The 17301-nt window shown below is 41.5% G+C and overlaps 1 protein-coding gene across 1 annotated transcript in view; it reads left to right on the plus strand.

Annotated features, from left to right (window-relative positions):
* The window catches only part of BRIP1 (BRCA1 interacting helicase 1), a 55554-nt gene that overhangs the window by 17334 nt on the left and 20919 nt on the right, over positions 1-17301 (plus strand). The window contains exons 14-15 of the mRNA XM_058818051.1: positions 12929-13088; positions 13416-13537. Coding sequence (XP_058674034.1) covers positions 12929-13088; positions 13416-13537 — 282 coding nt within the window. The remainder of the gene's footprint in view (positions 1-12928; positions 13089-13415; positions 13538-17301) is intronic.

A 17301-nucleotide genomic window follows, 5' to 3' on the forward strand; every position in this document is an offset into this window, starting at 1 on the left:
GGATTTAACCTGGCCTGAGGTGAATGTGGCACCCTCAGGTAGGGCAGGCTGAGGGAGGGATTTCATTTCATGATTAATTCTCAATGTCTGGATCTTCTTCATTTCACACAGAGCCTTTTCTTATTGAGATACCTGAGATTGGTAGAAATTCTTGTTTCAGTAATGAATAGGACTCTGAACAGACAATATTTTCGTTTCTAAAACTTTCCTGAAACGTGGGTTTGTAAATAAATTATAAGAAACCCATTTTTCCTGCCATCAATAAAACAAAGCAATGCTGCTTTCAGACAACTTTTCCTTATTTAATAAATTACTTCAATAAATTTCCAAAGGATGGTAGTCTGTTTAGCCCAGCCTATTAAAAGCATTAAGATTTGAACACTGGCTGTTAAAATGAGTAAATGGCAATATCACAAAGTTAAACAAATGCCAAAAAACATTTTCCAGAGTACTGGGATTGTAACAATACCATTAATGAGGGCAAAGAGGTTTTAATGCAATTTGCACATTCTAAAGTTTCAAAAAGAGGTTTTGAGTTAGTGCATTATTAATGTTCTGAACATCTGGAACTATGTAAGAGCCACAGACATTGAGCAAGTGCAGGGTTTCCCCACTAGGTCTGATGCTGGCTGGTTTCCTCCCCAGCCAAAAGCTTGTTTTTAGAAGTTTGAGACAGTAAAATGACAATATCCAGATAAGAGAGAAACATTCCACAGCCTCTTTTTGCTTGTATTATATACAGAGGAATAATTGGAAACCATTAGGTTTGTGCAGTTAAAAGGTGAACTTGAAATTAAATAGGAAAATAGTTCTTTGCACCACAGATGGGGCTCTGAGGAATTATCTAAATTCCATAAAAATGCTGAACTTTTTCTGTTGGGTATTTCTGTTATATGCAGGGATAAATGCTTCATCAGGAGTAATAATCTCCTTGATGCTCCTGTTGACAGCTGTAGGAGGGCTTTGAAGAAGAGATTTACTCCTGTGTGTAAATATTTGCTGGCTGTAAGGATCTGTTTGTGTCATTTATGACAGAAATTTATTCTTTCAAGTTACATCAGCATTAACTTTCTGCATAATTTTAGGGTTAGAGAATGTAACTGACACAGTTACAGCCTTAAAATGCTGCAGGAAACAAGAATGTTTCAAGGTGTCACCCAATTTTAGATGTTTCAGATGTTGCCCAGCATCCCTGGCATGGAAGGAAGCTACCTGTGAACAGGTTTGGCATTTCAGGAGTGAGTTACAAAATAATTGTAAATTAGTAATGATGTCACTTTCTGGCCAGCATTTGCTTTCTGCTCCCAAGGGAGAGGTTCTCTCTGGCTCCAGGAGCCTCATTTGTGTGAGCCAGGGAGCTGTGACAGAGAGACCCCAAAGCTGGAGAGGCTTTAGGGACGGGCTCCTGGCACCCTCCTGCCTCAAAGCTGAGCCTAAAACAGAGCAGGGTGAGGGAGGAGTCACTGAACAACCCCTGGGGACACCTGGCTTTGTCCTGGCACTCTGGGCTGAGCAGGGCCCTGCAAATTCCAGAAGTTCTTTTGGGGCTCTGACACCACAGGGACCCTTTGGGCTTTCATTCCTCTTTAGAAGGAAAAACTCTTGCAGTGTCCTTTGTCCTTCCTGTGTTGGAAATCTCAGGGAAGTGATTTCTGTCTGTGGGCCATGGTTTGGGGAAAATGAGCTCTAAAAAAAGCTGAATTCTAATGGCTCCCAAATTATTCATTTCAACATTTGCACCTAATAAATGTAGATAGAATTTCATTTTACTTGTCCATATTATTTCTTCATTGCTTGTTTTTTACTCTTCCCCTGCAGTGGAAGTTTTCCTTTTGAACTTTATCTCAGCTTCTTTATGTTTTATGGGGGGTTTTGTTCCCATTAATCATATGCAGTATCTACTTTCAGTTTAATTCTCTATTTTCCATCATTTCAATATCAGTCATATAAACTGTCTGGGTATTGAGGCTCTCACAGTCATCCAGAAATACAATTATCTGAGAGCTCCAAGAGCTCTGTAAATCTCCATGTGATTCCTGAAGTCTACACTTTGCTTTTCCCATTGACTTGGGCATAGAAATGTCTGTAAAAATCCCTGTGTGAGGGGGAAGATTTTAACCATTCCCTCACAACTGCTCTGCTTTGGCCACTGGTGAGAAATTGCTTCAAATGGAGAAAAACAGGAGCAGAAGGAATGATAAACTCCATATAAAAATAATTGCAATTAGAGTTTTTGTCTAACAAGGTGTTAAATATTTATCTTTAGTGTCATCAGTTCAATCCAGCTGTGCCAAATGAAATTTGCAGCTGGAGCTGGCAGTTCCCACCCTGGCAGGATCATCTCTTGTGGAACTGCAGCAAACTCAGAGCCAGAATAATGCTGGGCTCTGCAGAGGAGTAACTGAGGTGTTGGCTCATTAAAGTTATCATTAATGATTTATTAGAAGGTTTTCATTTAGAATTTTTTGACCTTGAGTTGTCTGAGTTTTGTTATTGTTGTGGTTATTTTTTCCCCACTTGGTTACCAACAGCAGGCCAAGATAAAATTTTCTCTTTGGAGATGGTAACTGACAATCTGGATAATTGCAAAATGTGGTTTCCTTCTTAAATAGTGTGACAGGATCATGGATGTGCAGCCCAGTTATGGGGGGATTTCCAGGTTTCTGGGGAATTAGAGACAATCCAAATGTTTGAGATGCTTTGGGACCTGAGAGGAGCTGACCTGGGAGCCTCTGGGGGTTCTTCCCCCTTCCCTGGGACTGTTCCTGTGCTGCTCTGTGAGCTCCTGAGCAAAGGAAAATTTTTTATCCTTTTTATTCTTTTTTTCCTAGTTAGTTTCCAGGTGGCTTTGTGAACTGTGGTGTCTCCTCAGGAGGTCAGACAAGTGTCAGAGACAGCTCAAGGGAAGGGATGATGTTGCACATTCCAAGATTATCCCTTTTTATTTTCAGTCTCTGGGATGAAACATTTTCTTGTTTCTGGGTTTTTTTTAAAATATATTTTCCAGTGGTTGACTGTAATTGGAGAATCTCTAAAGATCCTCCTCTGGAAATCCTGATTTTTTTCACTGTGGCTGCTGTCCTGAAGCTGTGGTGTGAGTTTGCAGCATCCTTAGCTGGCTCTGTGTGTGTGAATTGACCAAGGAGCTGCAGAGGTGATATTCACTCAGGTGGATATTCTGGGTGACTGCCCCTGTGGGTGAGGTGACATGAAAGCAATGCCCTGTGGTGGCTCCTGGTGCTGTGCAGAGCCCCAGCAGCTGCACTGGGGCTGGAGCTCTGTGCTGTCCCTGCCCCGAGCCCTTTCCCTGTGTCCCTCCTTGTTCTGGAACCTTCTCTCAGCCCAGGGGAGATCCCCACCTGTGCCTTGGCTCTCTTTGAATTGCAGCTGCAGAAAATGCACAAACACCCTGCTCGTGGCTTCCTTTAGTCCTTGCCTTGCAGTGCTGACCAGCAAGGGCTGTGCAATAATTCAGGTGCCCTGTGGCATTTGCTTTTTACACAGAGCAGCTCCTCGTGCTGCTCGGCACATGAACCCAATCCGGAGCGACAGTCGTGGCAGATTATTGGGTATTGTGTCTAAAAAAATTATCTGCCATGCTGGCAGATGAGTGTTTGGCCTGTGAATTTCACACCCTGAGAGTTGGGCACTTTAATATTTTATTGCACTGTTAATTTAAATACCCTGAGCAGACAGCATCAGGAAAATAAACGAAAAATCTATTATTGTTTCTCACTTCTGAGTCTGACTGTCAAAGTGCTGCAAGCTGAATTGTTGTAGCTCGTTAACACGTGCTCCAATTTCCCTTGTAATTAACACTTGCTGCTTGCATATTTTTCCTCCTATTTATGTAGGAACTGCATTGAAAATGAGTTTTCACAGTCAGGAAGTTTGCACTCTGTGAATGATGGATTCCTAACAGTAAAAACAGAGTGAACATGTCCTTTTCCTCAGGAGGTTTTAATGAAAGGCAGGGAGAGCAGCTGTGAACAGGGAATAATATCCACAAACAACATCATTCTTGGGAAGGTGTGTCCTGCCCAGGTTATTCTGACATGAATGTTCTGAATCTTTGCAACCTGCAGAGTTCATGGTCCCTTTGCCATGTCTGGGAAAGATTCAGTGCCTGGTGTGACTCCTTCATGTGTGAAAACCACCAGATATGAGAGGAAATAACTGGAGAGGATTTATTCAGGAGCATGTTCTGCATCAGCAGTGAAACAGCTCATACAAGAAGCTGAATATGAAATGTATTGAAAGGAGTTCTTGGGCTGTTTTAAATTGAGAGAAATTTGACATCATTGGGAGGTCTGGGAGCCAACAACTCCTATCTTAGAGAAGAGAAAAATCATGCCTCAGTTTTACCTTCTGATAGGGCAGGCAAGCTCCTGTGTGAGAACATTTAATTAGTGAGTGATGAATTCCAAAGAGTATTCATTGCACTTTGACTCATTTTACAGCTCAGTAATGGACTAATTTTTAGCAAAAATATTTCCAAACAAATGACTTGCAATGTACTGCAGTAAAAACTTCAATTTCAGCTTTTACTTCCAATTTTGGATCATGAGGTGAGAAATTATTTTCCTAAGAATCAGAAAAGTCTGTTATTTCTTTCTTTGTATATTTTTTTTAGGGGGATAGAAGGGAAGGAGGGAGAAGGGATCGAGATGGAAACCTGGAATAAATACTTAGGTTATTTATGTATTACTTGATTGATTTATTTAGAATAGTCTCATTAATGTGGTGGAGGACATGAAGTATTTCCTGTTGGGACACTGGGCTTGGGGAAGGGAGCAGAGGCAGCTCAGAGCTGGCACCCTGGGCAGGCTCCCAGTGAATGATAATCCCAGGGGCTGCCTTGGATTGGTTTTCCCCTTTATTCTGAAAAAACCAAGAGGTCAGAGATGACTGAGCTTGGCTTTTCTGGCTGGGGAAGAGCAGCAGTGGAGATTCTGACTTCATCCATGACCAGTTCATAATTTTGCTTTTTATTCCAGACCAGGATTTAAACCATTCCTTTTAAAAATATATTTTTTTCTCTTTGCATGAAGGGTTTTCCCTCCCTGGGATGGGAAGGTGTAATGATAGCCTAGGGTGGATGTACAAGCAGTTCCTGGAACACAGAACTCCTTGTCTTGGTTAATTTTAAAACCACAAAAGGAAGCCTGGTTTGAAGCAGGTTGTTCCTAACCAGCTGCCACAGAGCTCAAAGCCTGAACAAAAACTCTCCAGCTTCTTTGGGGGGCAATCATGTTGGGTTTTGGGGAGAAAATTTCTATAAAAAAGCTTCTTTAGCTGCAGAAGCAAGATATTAACAGTGTTTTTGTGAAGTCTTTGGCGTGCAAAACATTTCATTTTTCATTACTGTTGTCGCCGTTCACGTTTTCCATTATTTAAGGGGCTTATTGAAAAATTGATGGTATGTTGGGAGCAGAGAGACATCCTGTGGCTGCAGGGTTGATTTATGGCACATGGAACACACTTCAGTGCTCCAGGTTGCTGCTGCTGAGCACACTTTGTCATTGTCCCCACAGAGAAATCCTGGCAGTGCAGTCCCCGTGCTGCCCCCGAGCTGAGTGATGCACACTGTGCCTTGGAAAATGCTGATGAATTATTCACCTTTGATTGTGCTGGGGTGTGCACATGGTGATCAGAGCCTTGCTCGTAATACAGAGATTTTCACCCTGCTCAGGGTTTGGTTGAGATAAAGCTTTATCCCTTTAATTTTTCCTTTTTTAAATTTCCCCTGCAGTGTCTGTGTGGATGAGCACAGATTTTACCCCACATTTCCCACCATCTGTGGGGATCTCAACACCATTCTGGGTCCTAAATATTTGACTTTATTTAAAATTCTCCTGGAGAAAATAAGTGCAATTTTTATCAGTTTAGAAAGACACCATTTCCAGGGAAATTCTTGAAAATCCCACCTCCATGGTTTAAAGTTTTAACCTTCAAACTCATTTTCTGCTGTGAAGAAACAGAGAGATGAGGAGGCAAATCTGAAATAGCCCAGTGCTGGAGAGTTCCAGTCCAGGGCAACTTTTCCCAGCAGTGCTGAGGACTCCCTGAGCACCTGTTAGCACAACTCAGTCTCTGTGATCTTCCTTCAGAACTCTGGGAGAAATGGAAAATATCAGAATAAACGTCTGACATGGCTCCAGGCCCCTGCACAGCCCCTTGAATTAATAATTTAATTTTTTTAGTATTTTCTATTTTGCTCTTATGGAGCATTTCATTCCAGAGGCTCTGTGGCTCTTTGGGAAGGGAAACCAGGCAGGAATTCACCTGGAATCAGCACTGAGGGAACCAGGCAGGTTCAGAACCTTGCTGGTGATGCCCCTGGTGCAATAAATGGGAAATGAGCAGGAGAAAGCAGCTGGAGCCTCTCCTTGATAAGAATAACATCCTTGTCTGACCTGTTTCCATTAAAATGCTGCATTAAATCAATTTATTTTTGGTTATTTTATTACCCTGTGCATGTGTATTCATATGGATGTTTAATATTTCTCTCCAGTTTCCTATTAACAGTGGGAATTTAAAGCTCTATTTTAAAATTAAATTTTATTTCAAAAATGAAATATTTTGGCACAGATATTTTCCCATCCTCTTGAAATTAAATCTGTTAGAATTAGAAGCTGAGAGAATGAAATTTGAAGTTTAAAATACCTTTTTTTTAGTGAAAAAAGTTTATATTTTGCATTGGCTCAGTCATTCAAATGACTTTTCCTGTGTTAAAACCCTCCCATAAACATGGGGAGGGGCTGTGAATCAGTTTCTTGCTTAACCTTTCATGAAAATCTAATTGAGTGCAAACAACTGCTTTAAATAATTCAATGGCCTCAGTTATTCTTGGCTGCTGGAGCCCCAGCCCAGAGCAGTGCAAATGTCTGGGTGTTAAGCAAAACTGAGGCTTTCCTCTTTTTTTTTTGTGAAAAATATGATTAAAATGACCTTTGGAAAAGTGAGTGGGGTGATTAAGAAGAAGAAAAGGTGAAATGTAAATTATTTCTGCCAGTTGTGTAAATGGCTTGTGGCCCAGAGATGAATGAATATTCTTCTAGTCCTTCCCAAAGTGTGGAATCATTTTGGTGATTTTGATAAATGTGGTTGGGTTTCTTTGCTTGCTTTTCATCCCTTTTGCTCTTGTGGAGGGACATTGTGCTTTCCATGGTGCTGTTTGGAATAGCACCCCAGAACTATTAAAAAGTGATTTCAGAGATTGGGATAATGGACATTAGGGTTTGTTGGATAGTTAGCCCAAATATTTTCCCTCTTATTTTTGGAAGGAAACTCAATTTTCCTTTCACACCAATCCTTCCAGGCAGTTTGTTCTTGTCCCTTCCATCTTTTGTTCCCATTTCATTCCTGTTTCCTTTCTGTTCACTTTTAACCTCCAGGGCCCTTTTTTTGTTGTTGTTGCTGTTGTTGGTTTTGTTTTGGGGTTGGTTTGTTTGTTTTTAACTAAAGGTGAAAATGGAATAAATTAGTGTTCCTGTGACCCCACATTGGTAAACTCTTTGTAAATCCTTCTTTTTTTCCCCAAAGTGAAGAGTTCCAGTATTCCTGGAGTTCAGTTGCCTGTAGGATTCTGGGTTATTGGTACCAAGTTTTGGCAACGTTTTTAGTTCAAGAACTCTCAAATAACTTCTGCTAGTTCTCTACTTTTCCAAACCATCTTAATCATTGAAGAAATTATTTAATAGGAACCTGTAATTCCAAACAAAGTGGGTGAAGCCTGGCCAGGTCCACTCCCCACTCTTTGAAATAACAGGAATTTAAGGCCACTTTGGTCAAGCAATGCCCTGATTTAATGTCTGAACATGTTTCAGGATTATCACTAATATAGGGACAGTTCCATCCTTCCATAATGGAAGTAGAACATTGATCCAGCTGATTCTCCTGGGATTGGAACTAAAACTTCCAGCTGGGGGCAAGCAGCTGGCTCAGCAGAGCTGCTCCTGGAAGGTTTGGAGGGAATTCAATTCCTCTGGAATCAGAGAAAGGTCTGGAAGGGAGTGCAGTGCCTCTGGAATCAGAGAAAGGTTTGAGAGGGAATTCAATGCCTCTGGAATCAGAGAAAGGTTTGAGAGGGAATTCAATGCCCCTGGAATCAAAGGTTTGAGAGGGAATTCAATGCCCCTGGAATCAGAGAAAGGTCTGGAAGGGAGTGCAGTGCCTCTGGAATCAGAGAAAGGTCTGAGAGGGAATTCAATGCCTCTGGAATCAGAGAAAGGTTTGAGAGGGAATTCAATGCCTCTGGAATCAGAGAAAGGTCTGGAAGGGAGTGCAGTGCCTCTGGAATCAGAGAAAGGTTTGAGAGGGAATTCAATGGCCCTGGAATCAGCCATGAGAAAAACACCTGGGCCTGGGAGCAGCAGAGATTGCTCCAGTGGAAAATACAATGGGCCTCCTACAGAAGGACCTGTCAGAATGGATGGATTTTTAAAAAATTTTTATTTTCACTGAAAGGCAGAGAGGATGTAGCTGATGCAGGTGGAGGCTGAGTTGTTCCATGATACAAAACAACCTGTGCTTGGATTTTTTGCAGGCAGCCCAAATGGTGGGAAACATTTTGTAACAAAGCAAAGGGAGTGCATTTCTTCTTGACAATGTTTCTGAATTTAAGAGTTTTCAGAGTTAAAACAAACAAAAAAAAAAATCCTCTTTGGTTGTGCTACCTGTTATTGTTTTGGCCAGATACAAACACTGCAGAGCAATGGTTGGAGCAGCACTGGGGCACTCTCCATGTTGGTGGGGGGTTGAGAGCCCTGTTCGGTGCCAGGGGCTCCCTTTGGGGTGCCAGGGGCTCCATCTCAGTGCCAGTCCCCCCTTTGTGTCCCAGTCCCCCCTTTCATTCCCATCAGCCCAGAGCCCCCTTTTCTCCCAGAAGTTCTCTTGGTGCCCAGCTCAATCCTGGTGCCCAGCCCCAAGTCAGCTCCTGGTGCCCAGCTCCTGTTGGCATCTCTGGAGTTTTGTGCTGCCTGCCTGCCTGTAGAACTTGTGTCTGACCCTTCAAACACATTTCCAGCCCACTGGAGACACGCTTGGATTTGAAGCAGTGCTTATTCACAGAGAAAACCCTGGGAGCAAGCACGGGGAAAAGGCTTTTAGATCAATGCTGCTCCCTCGGGGAGCTCAGACTTTTTGCACTGACACTGCTGCCAGTACTGGGATTTTTATTAACAAAAACCTCATGGCTCTTCCCTTTCCCCTCCAACTACCTGAATATCTGAATAACAATGAAAAGTGCAACTTTATATCATTACATAGAGCCAAGCTCAAAAAAAGCAAAGTTTGAAGGAGTGGGGTTATTTTGGGGTACAATGGCAGATTTTTGAAGGAGTGGGGTTATTTTAGGGTATAATGGCAGATTTTTAAGAAGGGTTACAAGATGTTTGTGTAAGTTCTGCTCACCTTGAAATAACTTTTCTCCAGTTATTGTATAAATGTGGGGAAATGAGCTTGTAGTTTTACAGGTGCACAAGGACACAATGCAATTGCAATGATAATTATTTTTAAATAGTTAGAGTTGTTAAACTACCCAGTAAAGCCAGAGCTGGTTTATTCTGCTGTCAGGTCCTTCTTAGGTCATTTTCCTTTTAGGCCTGCACTGCTCTGGAGCATCCTTGGATATTTTTGGGTGTTTTGTTGCACTTTTGATTATTTCTGTGATACCTTTTTTCCTCTGCTGACAAGGTGTGGTCCATTCATGACATGAATCAATGCTAAAATATTTAAAGAATATTTTATGTAAAGAAAATAGCAAGAAAAGAGTTAAATAAGCCAGAATTTTTCTGTTAGACTCCTCTTTTCTCAGCTATTTTCTACTCCTGGTGATGGATCCTGCAGGAAAGCACAGCCCCAGCAACCTGGAGTTAACTCCAAGTTTGATGCAATGGTGGAAATTCCAACCCACTTGCCTTAGGGTGAAATCCATTAAACAAAGCTCTGGGTTTGCTTCATGACCTGGGAGCCTCCTAATGTGATTTTTGGCACTGTATAAAACAAAGCAGCAAATGGAAAAGGGCAAAGCTGCTCCTTTGTGGGCACACACGGGAGGGTTTGGCCTTGGAGGGAAGCAGAAACAGCTCCCCCCATCCCCAAACTTCCAGAACATTCTAGAAACTGCTCCGAAGGGAATGCTGGTGGGAGAGCTACACCCTGAGCCCCAGGTTTTTCTGGATCATAGCTGACAGGTGTCTCTAAATTGCAGACAGGAATAAAAGGGAAAAGCTCACCCAGTAAACGTCCCTCAGTGCATGGGGAGATGACAGATTCTTTCTAACAAGATTTTCTGCTCTCTTGGAGGAAGACCATTTGTTAATAAACCATTTGAGAATCCATTTTTAAGGGATTTAATAAAATATACCCAGGCTGCCTTCCAGTGCAGGAACTATTATTCCCCTGGGAGGGAGGAGTGACTGGCTGGGGGCATTAATGGTTCCTTCCTGTGATTCCTGGCATCAGAGCTTGCTCCCATTTGCACTTTTCCAACCCAAAGTGAAATAATTTTTTATGAGAAACCCGCACTTGGTTCCTGGCTCTTCTGAGGCATGTGTGTGTTCTATATTTTATTTATTTGTATTCAGTCAGCTCCATAATTCTTGTTGTTTTAGTGTGTGTCCAGGCCATGGGTCCTGTGTTTTTGTGGATACAAGGAAAGTTTCCATATCTAGCAAACTCCATTAATGGAAGAGGTAATAGCTGTTGTGTGAATTAAATGAATTGTTCCATTCTTGCCCAAGATTTCATAAATAATTCCCATCTTTCCATCAAAATCACAGATTTTTGTTGTGGTGGTGGAACAAGAAAGCTGAACCTTGGTCCAAGGGAGACTTGCCTGGAGGGACTGGGGAGCCCACAAAGAGAAAAGATATTTTCTTAAGATTTGGATAAAGGTTTTCTCCTGCCATCTTTACAGTTCTGAATATAAATTTTGCTCCCTTCATATGAGGGAAATGAAGTGGCATTGAGGGATTAAGGAATTTTTGTGAGGAAGAACCTTTCCTAGGGGTGTGTTGGGAGAAATCCCATGGAGAGGAGAAAATCAGGGGTGAGTGACCTTGGAAGTCAAAGGCTGGGTGGTTTCATGAGTGTAAAAGTGAAATTGAGCCCTGCCCAATTTCTCTCCCTGGGCTGCCCTTGGCATGGCTGGCAGTGCCAGGAGCCCAGCAGGGATTGCTGAGGGGGCCCAGCAGCAGGAGCAGCAGTGAAATCTGGAAGTTAATGGTGTTCCCCTCCCTGGCAGATCCCAGATGGGTGCACTGAGAGCTGTAATGTGTTTGATTCTCTGCTTTCCCAGAATTATCTCCGCAGCACATCCAAGAACTGAGGCTGGGCTGGCAAGATGGACACTCATTGCTCAGTCACAGGGTACAGCCTTTATAGAAAAAGAGATTACAGACAGGTCCTGCCAGGAAATGGCAGCTGGGAGGGAAGGGACAGACAGCAGGACAGACACATTTAGCAGAGATGATTTATTCTGCAGCTACAGCTGCTCAGCTGCTCCTACTACTCATCACTTACTCTCTCTGTGCTTGCTTGCTAATGGTGTCACATCAGTAGTAAAGCAAGAGTAATTCCCTGAGCAGAGGCTGGGACAAACCAAGGAAAATGTGAAATAACAGCATTTGTCCCCTCTTGTGAGGAACCCATTCAAATTCTTCATGCCAGAGAATGAGTTCTGGTCTTTAATGCTGAGGACATGAAAAATGCAAAGGGCCTTGTCACCAGTTTCCTATAAATTCTCCAATGTGACAACAATTAGTTGTCATTAGTTCTGCTTCACTGTAGCACTGAAACTGTGGATTTGGACAGGGGACAGATTATTTTTGTAATAATCACCCATTCAGGATCCTGGGATCCTGGCTGGGGTGCACTGGAGACAAGTGGGCTGCAGTGAGGGGATGGAGCAGGGCAAGTGCAGCTTCCAGAGGGAGCAGTTTGTGCAGCCTGGAGCAAAATGTGGAAAAGTCTTCAGGAGGGAAGTGCAGACACAGAGCACAGCCCTTCCTGCAGAACCTGAGAGTTTAAATCTCATCTGTGAACTGCACAGAGTCAGTAACACACTGAAAATACTGAGCAGCAGGAGGGTGGAATAAAGGATTGAGTTCTAACTAAAGGATTGAGTTCTAACTAAAGGATTGCATTCTGCCCACTGACCCAGAGCTCCTTGGTGCACCCTGGGTGTGTTCCTTGCCTTGCCCCTCTCTCAAGGGCAGCTCTGTGCAGCTCAAGGAGGGACTTTTTGGCTCCCTGACTTGATAAAATTCAATGTAGAAGTTGATAAATTTGCTAAATCACCCCCACCCAACTGACTTCAGGTTCTGTGCTAATTTTAAACTCTGATTTCTGTAATGCAGCATTTTCAGAATTTGCATTAAAAGCAGGACAAGTTTATTTGAACATGTTCTGACTTGGAGTGAAATGTGCACAGTTCAGAGTTTGGGAGGTGTAGTAAAGCTGAGGGGCTGTCCAAGAACCTGAGGAGGCTGATAAATCCTACATCAATATTCTCCCCCCCAACTTCTCTATGTAAATTTTCAAATATTGAAAAGTTCTGGAAGTTTAAGATATAAAGGCTTGTTTCAAATTAATTTGAAATTTATTTCTAATCTTACTTAGTAATCGAAAAATCAGATAACTTCCATTTTTTTGGATGACATTACTTTGAGGAATAGCACAAAAAGCTCTTAAATGGCCACTCTCATAGATTTAGAGTTTTGCTTTGGCAACTCAAGAATCTGCATTATCTCTAATTAGCAAAATAAGTGCCCCTCCATTTCCCAACTGCTGCACAGCTGAGGTTCTGTGCATGGTAGGAAAACTTGCATTTACAAATACAAAACTGAATAATGAAACTTCACTGAAAGAAATGTCTTTGTGTGCTTTATTTGAGCAGTTCATGGATTTTTGTGTTGGTTTTCAGATGCTGGACAAGTTAAAGGACCGTTGGATGCACACAGGCTTGTGGAGGAACCTGGAGGATGTTAAAACTGTCATTGCAGAGCCCCAGGGAGGGGCCAAAAGTGACTTTGATGAGCTGCTGAAAATCTACTATGATGCAATCAAGTGTAAAGGAGAAAAAGGTACATTTTTCACCATTCAAAAGAGTTGGTGCAGACTCTTAAAGTAAAATTCAAGGTTTAACATTCAACATTCTGCTGTAGATACATAATTAATTACTCCTGTATTATATAGTGTAAAATATTTTGTTGTTTGATGGTCAAAATCAGAATGTTATTGATCAAAGTGGAGTTAATCTCATCCCTCTAACGAGTCCCTGTTTTTACAGCCACTCACCCTTTCCAGCCAGTATTATATTATATTAACTTTAGTCCTTTAAAAGGTTTTGGTGCAAGTTTCTGTGATCCCAGCTGCTCCCTGGCGTGCTGAGTGTTGCTGTGCTCTTGCAGATGGGGCTCTGCTGATTGCTGTGTGCAGAGGGAAGGTCAGTGAGGGGCTGGATTTCTGTGATGAGAACGCCAGGGCCGTGGTGACCATCGGGATCCCCTTCCCAAACGTCAGGGACCTGCAGGTAGGACCAGCTTCAGGCCTGGCCTGGCTTTATGGCATCTTCCAAACACTGAACATGCACAGAACAGATTTTTGTGTCATCTTCCAAACACTGAACATGCACAACACAGATTTTTGTGTCATCTTCCAAACACTAAACATGCACAAAACAGATTTTTGCGTCATCTTCCAAACGCTAAACATGCACAAAGCAGATTTCTATGTCATCTTCCAAACACTAAACATGCACAAAATAGATTTCTATGTCATCTGCAAAACACTAAATATGCACAAAGCAGATTTTTGTGTCATCTTCCAAACACTAAACATGCACAAAACAGATTTCTATGTCATCTTCCAAACGCTAAACATGCACAAAATAGATTTCTATGTCATCTTCCAAACACTAAACATGCACAAAACAGATTTCTATGTCATCTTCCAAACGCTAAACATGCACAAAATAGATTTCTATGTCATCTTCCAAACACTAAACATGCACAAAATAGATTTCTATGTCATCTGCAAAACACTAAATATGCACAAAGCAGATTTTTGTGTCATCTTCCAAACACTAAACATGCACAAAATAGATTTTTGTCATCTTCAAAACACTAAATATTTAGTTTACTAAAATAAAAAACCCACTAGAATAGTTTTTTATGTCATGTTCAAAACACTAAATATGCACAAAAAATAGACTTTTATGTCATCTTCAAAACACTAAATAGGCACAAAATATCTTTTCTCTCTGTTTACCTTTGAACTTCTCTCCGTCCCATTTGACTTCTTTGAGTGACCTTGCACAGGTAAGAGGTGGAGCACTGCTTTAAATAATGCAGGTTATTGCAGAAAATAACAACTTTTAATACAAACTTTTTAATACTGCTTTAAATAAGGCAGGTTATTGCAGAAAACAGGTGGAAAGATAAGGATTGTTTAATTATGTTATTATTTTACAGTATAACTGTGTATGCCTCGCTGCTTGCACTGTCTCACCTTTCTCATCCCATTGCCTTCTTCAATGTAATTATTTCTCCCACTTCAGCACAGAGTGGAACTGGGAACTTTTTCCAAGCCTGTGCTACTTTATTAGCTTGCAGTTTTGAACATGAATTTATGACACAACATAAACTCTTCCTGGATACTGAGGACAGCACTATTTGGAATGTTCAAGCTTCATGTAACTTTAGGCAAAAACTTGTAAGCCCCTTGTAAAAATAGTATTTGGAAGTGGCTGCAGTTAAATAAATCTGAAAGTATTTGTGTTTTTCAGGAGGTGGTGAAAGCAGCATCCTGTTGCAGTGCTGTGTAATTGCCCACCTCAACACTTCCTTCCCTCTGACTTGTCTGACAGGGATGATGTTCCATTAGAGCAGGCACTGCAGAGCTGAAAGGAAAAGAAAGCCAATAAATATAGAAAAGTATTTTTCTAGGCTTTCTGCTTGCTGAAAAAAGATTTATTATTGGGTAACCCAATTCTTTCTGGGGGTCTGTGCCACTGAGTGCTGCCAGTCACTGTCACTGCCCTGTCCTGTGTGCTCCTCTTTGGGACTGCTCTGTGAGGCCAAGAAACAAAGTGATGGATCACAGAATAAATAAATACCAAGAGCAGCTGGATTCTGGTTCTCCCTAATGCCAAATCAAACAAGAAAATCATAGGTTTGCACTTGAAAGGCCAAACAGACTCAGCTTTGGTTTGAGAGATGTGTTCTGAGCTTAAGTGAACAAGCAAAGGCTTCTTTGTTGTCTGAGCATGTGCCTCATTCCAGCCTTGCTGGGAAAAACCACATCCTACAAGGGCCAGGGAGGCTGAGGGCAGCTCCTCCAGTGTGTGCAGAATTCCTTGGAGCTCTCACTCAGCCACAACATTCTTTGTCCTGCTGCAGTATAATGCACTCCACTGTAGTGTAAGAATTCCCATTAAACAGTGCTCAGTCTCTTTCTGCAGTTGGAAATTCTGGGTTTAGGGGCATGTGCTGACAAGGTATTTAGGAAATCCTTTGTTGTATGGCTGGAACTTTGTAATTAATGCCAAATGATTTCCTGAAAATCAATGGGTTTGGGTTCTAAATGATACAAAATTAGGTTGAATGAAATGTGTTATGGGTGAATTATCCACACAGTGGGTTATGGTTTGATTTTACCTTGAGGTCAACCAAAAATTTCAAATAACAGGATCACAGCACTGCAGCCTGTTTCTGATAACTATATTTTAAAAATCAGTGTTCTGTTGAACTATTTTTTAAAATTAGACTGAAGAAAACCTGTAAATTTTTCAGTAGGGCTGGAAACAGTGGCTGCCAAATTGCAACCAGCTCAAGGTCTGAGTGTTTAGAGATGGGAATGCCCAAAGCTCTGCAGTGATCAATTCTGGATGAGAGCAGGGCAGGCACCAGTCTCAGCATGAGATCTGCATGGCAGAGCTGCTTCAGGATGCTGGAAGAAATCGTTTTTATTTTAAATGGCTTCATATTGAACAAGGTTTGTTTTGCTGAAGGTTTAGGGTTATCAGATCCCCAGCAATTCTGGATTAATGCTCATTTTTTTATCAGCTGAACTGCAAGAAGGATAAAGTGAAGGAAGTCACTTTGAAGAGGTGGCTACTTATTAGTGTTTTTGTGAAATATAAAAGAAACTTGGAAGATTAAACATCTTTTTCAGCTCAGGAAAGGAGTTGGAATCCCCAAATGAAACACTTAAATTTAGAGAATAATTACACACATTTGGTTGGTGTTTCCTTGGATTTTGTGGGTGAAGCAGAAAACTGGGCAAAGCCTGGAACTTCTGGGGAGGACCTTGAGTTTCCAGCAGCCATAAAATTCAAACCAGAGTGGCACAGGCCAGGTTGGGTTGGACAGAAAATGGAGAATCTGTGGCTCTCCCACAGCAATGGGTGCCCAGCAGAGGTATCAGAGGAGGAAACTGATAAGATGATTGATAATGACATTCCTTTAAAAACAGGAAATGCAAGTGATTACCAATTCCCTTGGAACAGCCATGAATTCTATGCTCCTGGGATTGGTTTAAATCACTAAAAATTCTGGGCTTCTACATGAAAAAAGGCTTGAATGTCTGCATTTTGGGTTAATAAAAGTCCTCTTAAGCCTCAATTCCATAACCCCTTACTCCTTACAGAGCTTTTTCTTGGTGAGTGATCCCTTTAATGCTCCCAGCCCTGAGCACAGGCAGCAGGGTTTGTGGGACTGCACCCTTGGAGAGCAATAATTCATCTTGGCACTTTGATGTTGGCTCATCTCCACTAATATGACTTGTCTGTGATCAACCTGCTTTCTAAATATGTTTTATGATTTGTAACTTGATTGAGCTGTAATATTAAGGAACATAAATAATGTGACAGCAAGAGATGGATAATCCTACAGATGTGTTATCTGATGCTAACATACTGTTAATTAACTTCTCTTAGATATTTTGAAGTGTAGCATTTTGGGTCCAGACATCAATCTTGGGCAAGAGACTCATTGTCAAGTGTGATGAATAATATCCAATTTTAGTTTTTCCATATGTTTGTGCTGAGTATATACCACAAATCCTGGTATTAAATGGCAAACACTGGAATTCCCTAAGAAACTGTGTGCTTTTATAAGGTACAGTAATTTCTGTGGAGGCTTTAAAGATAATAATTTAGTTTCACTTCAACATTTTTAGGCATATTGTATCTTAGGTTCACTGCTTTTGACAAAGAGAAGAGTCTAAAACACTTTGTCAGGGTTAGGGAGAAAGAAATGATTCAGGCTCAGACCTGATTATAAACAAAACTGATTG

This window comes from Ammospiza caudacuta, chromosome 20 (genome assembly GCF_027887145.1).
Source record: "Ammospiza caudacuta isolate bAmmCau1 chromosome 20, bAmmCau1.pri, whole genome shotgun sequence".
NCBI classification, from domain to species: Eukaryota; Metazoa; Chordata; class Aves; order Passeriformes; family Passerellidae; genus Ammospiza; species Ammospiza caudacuta.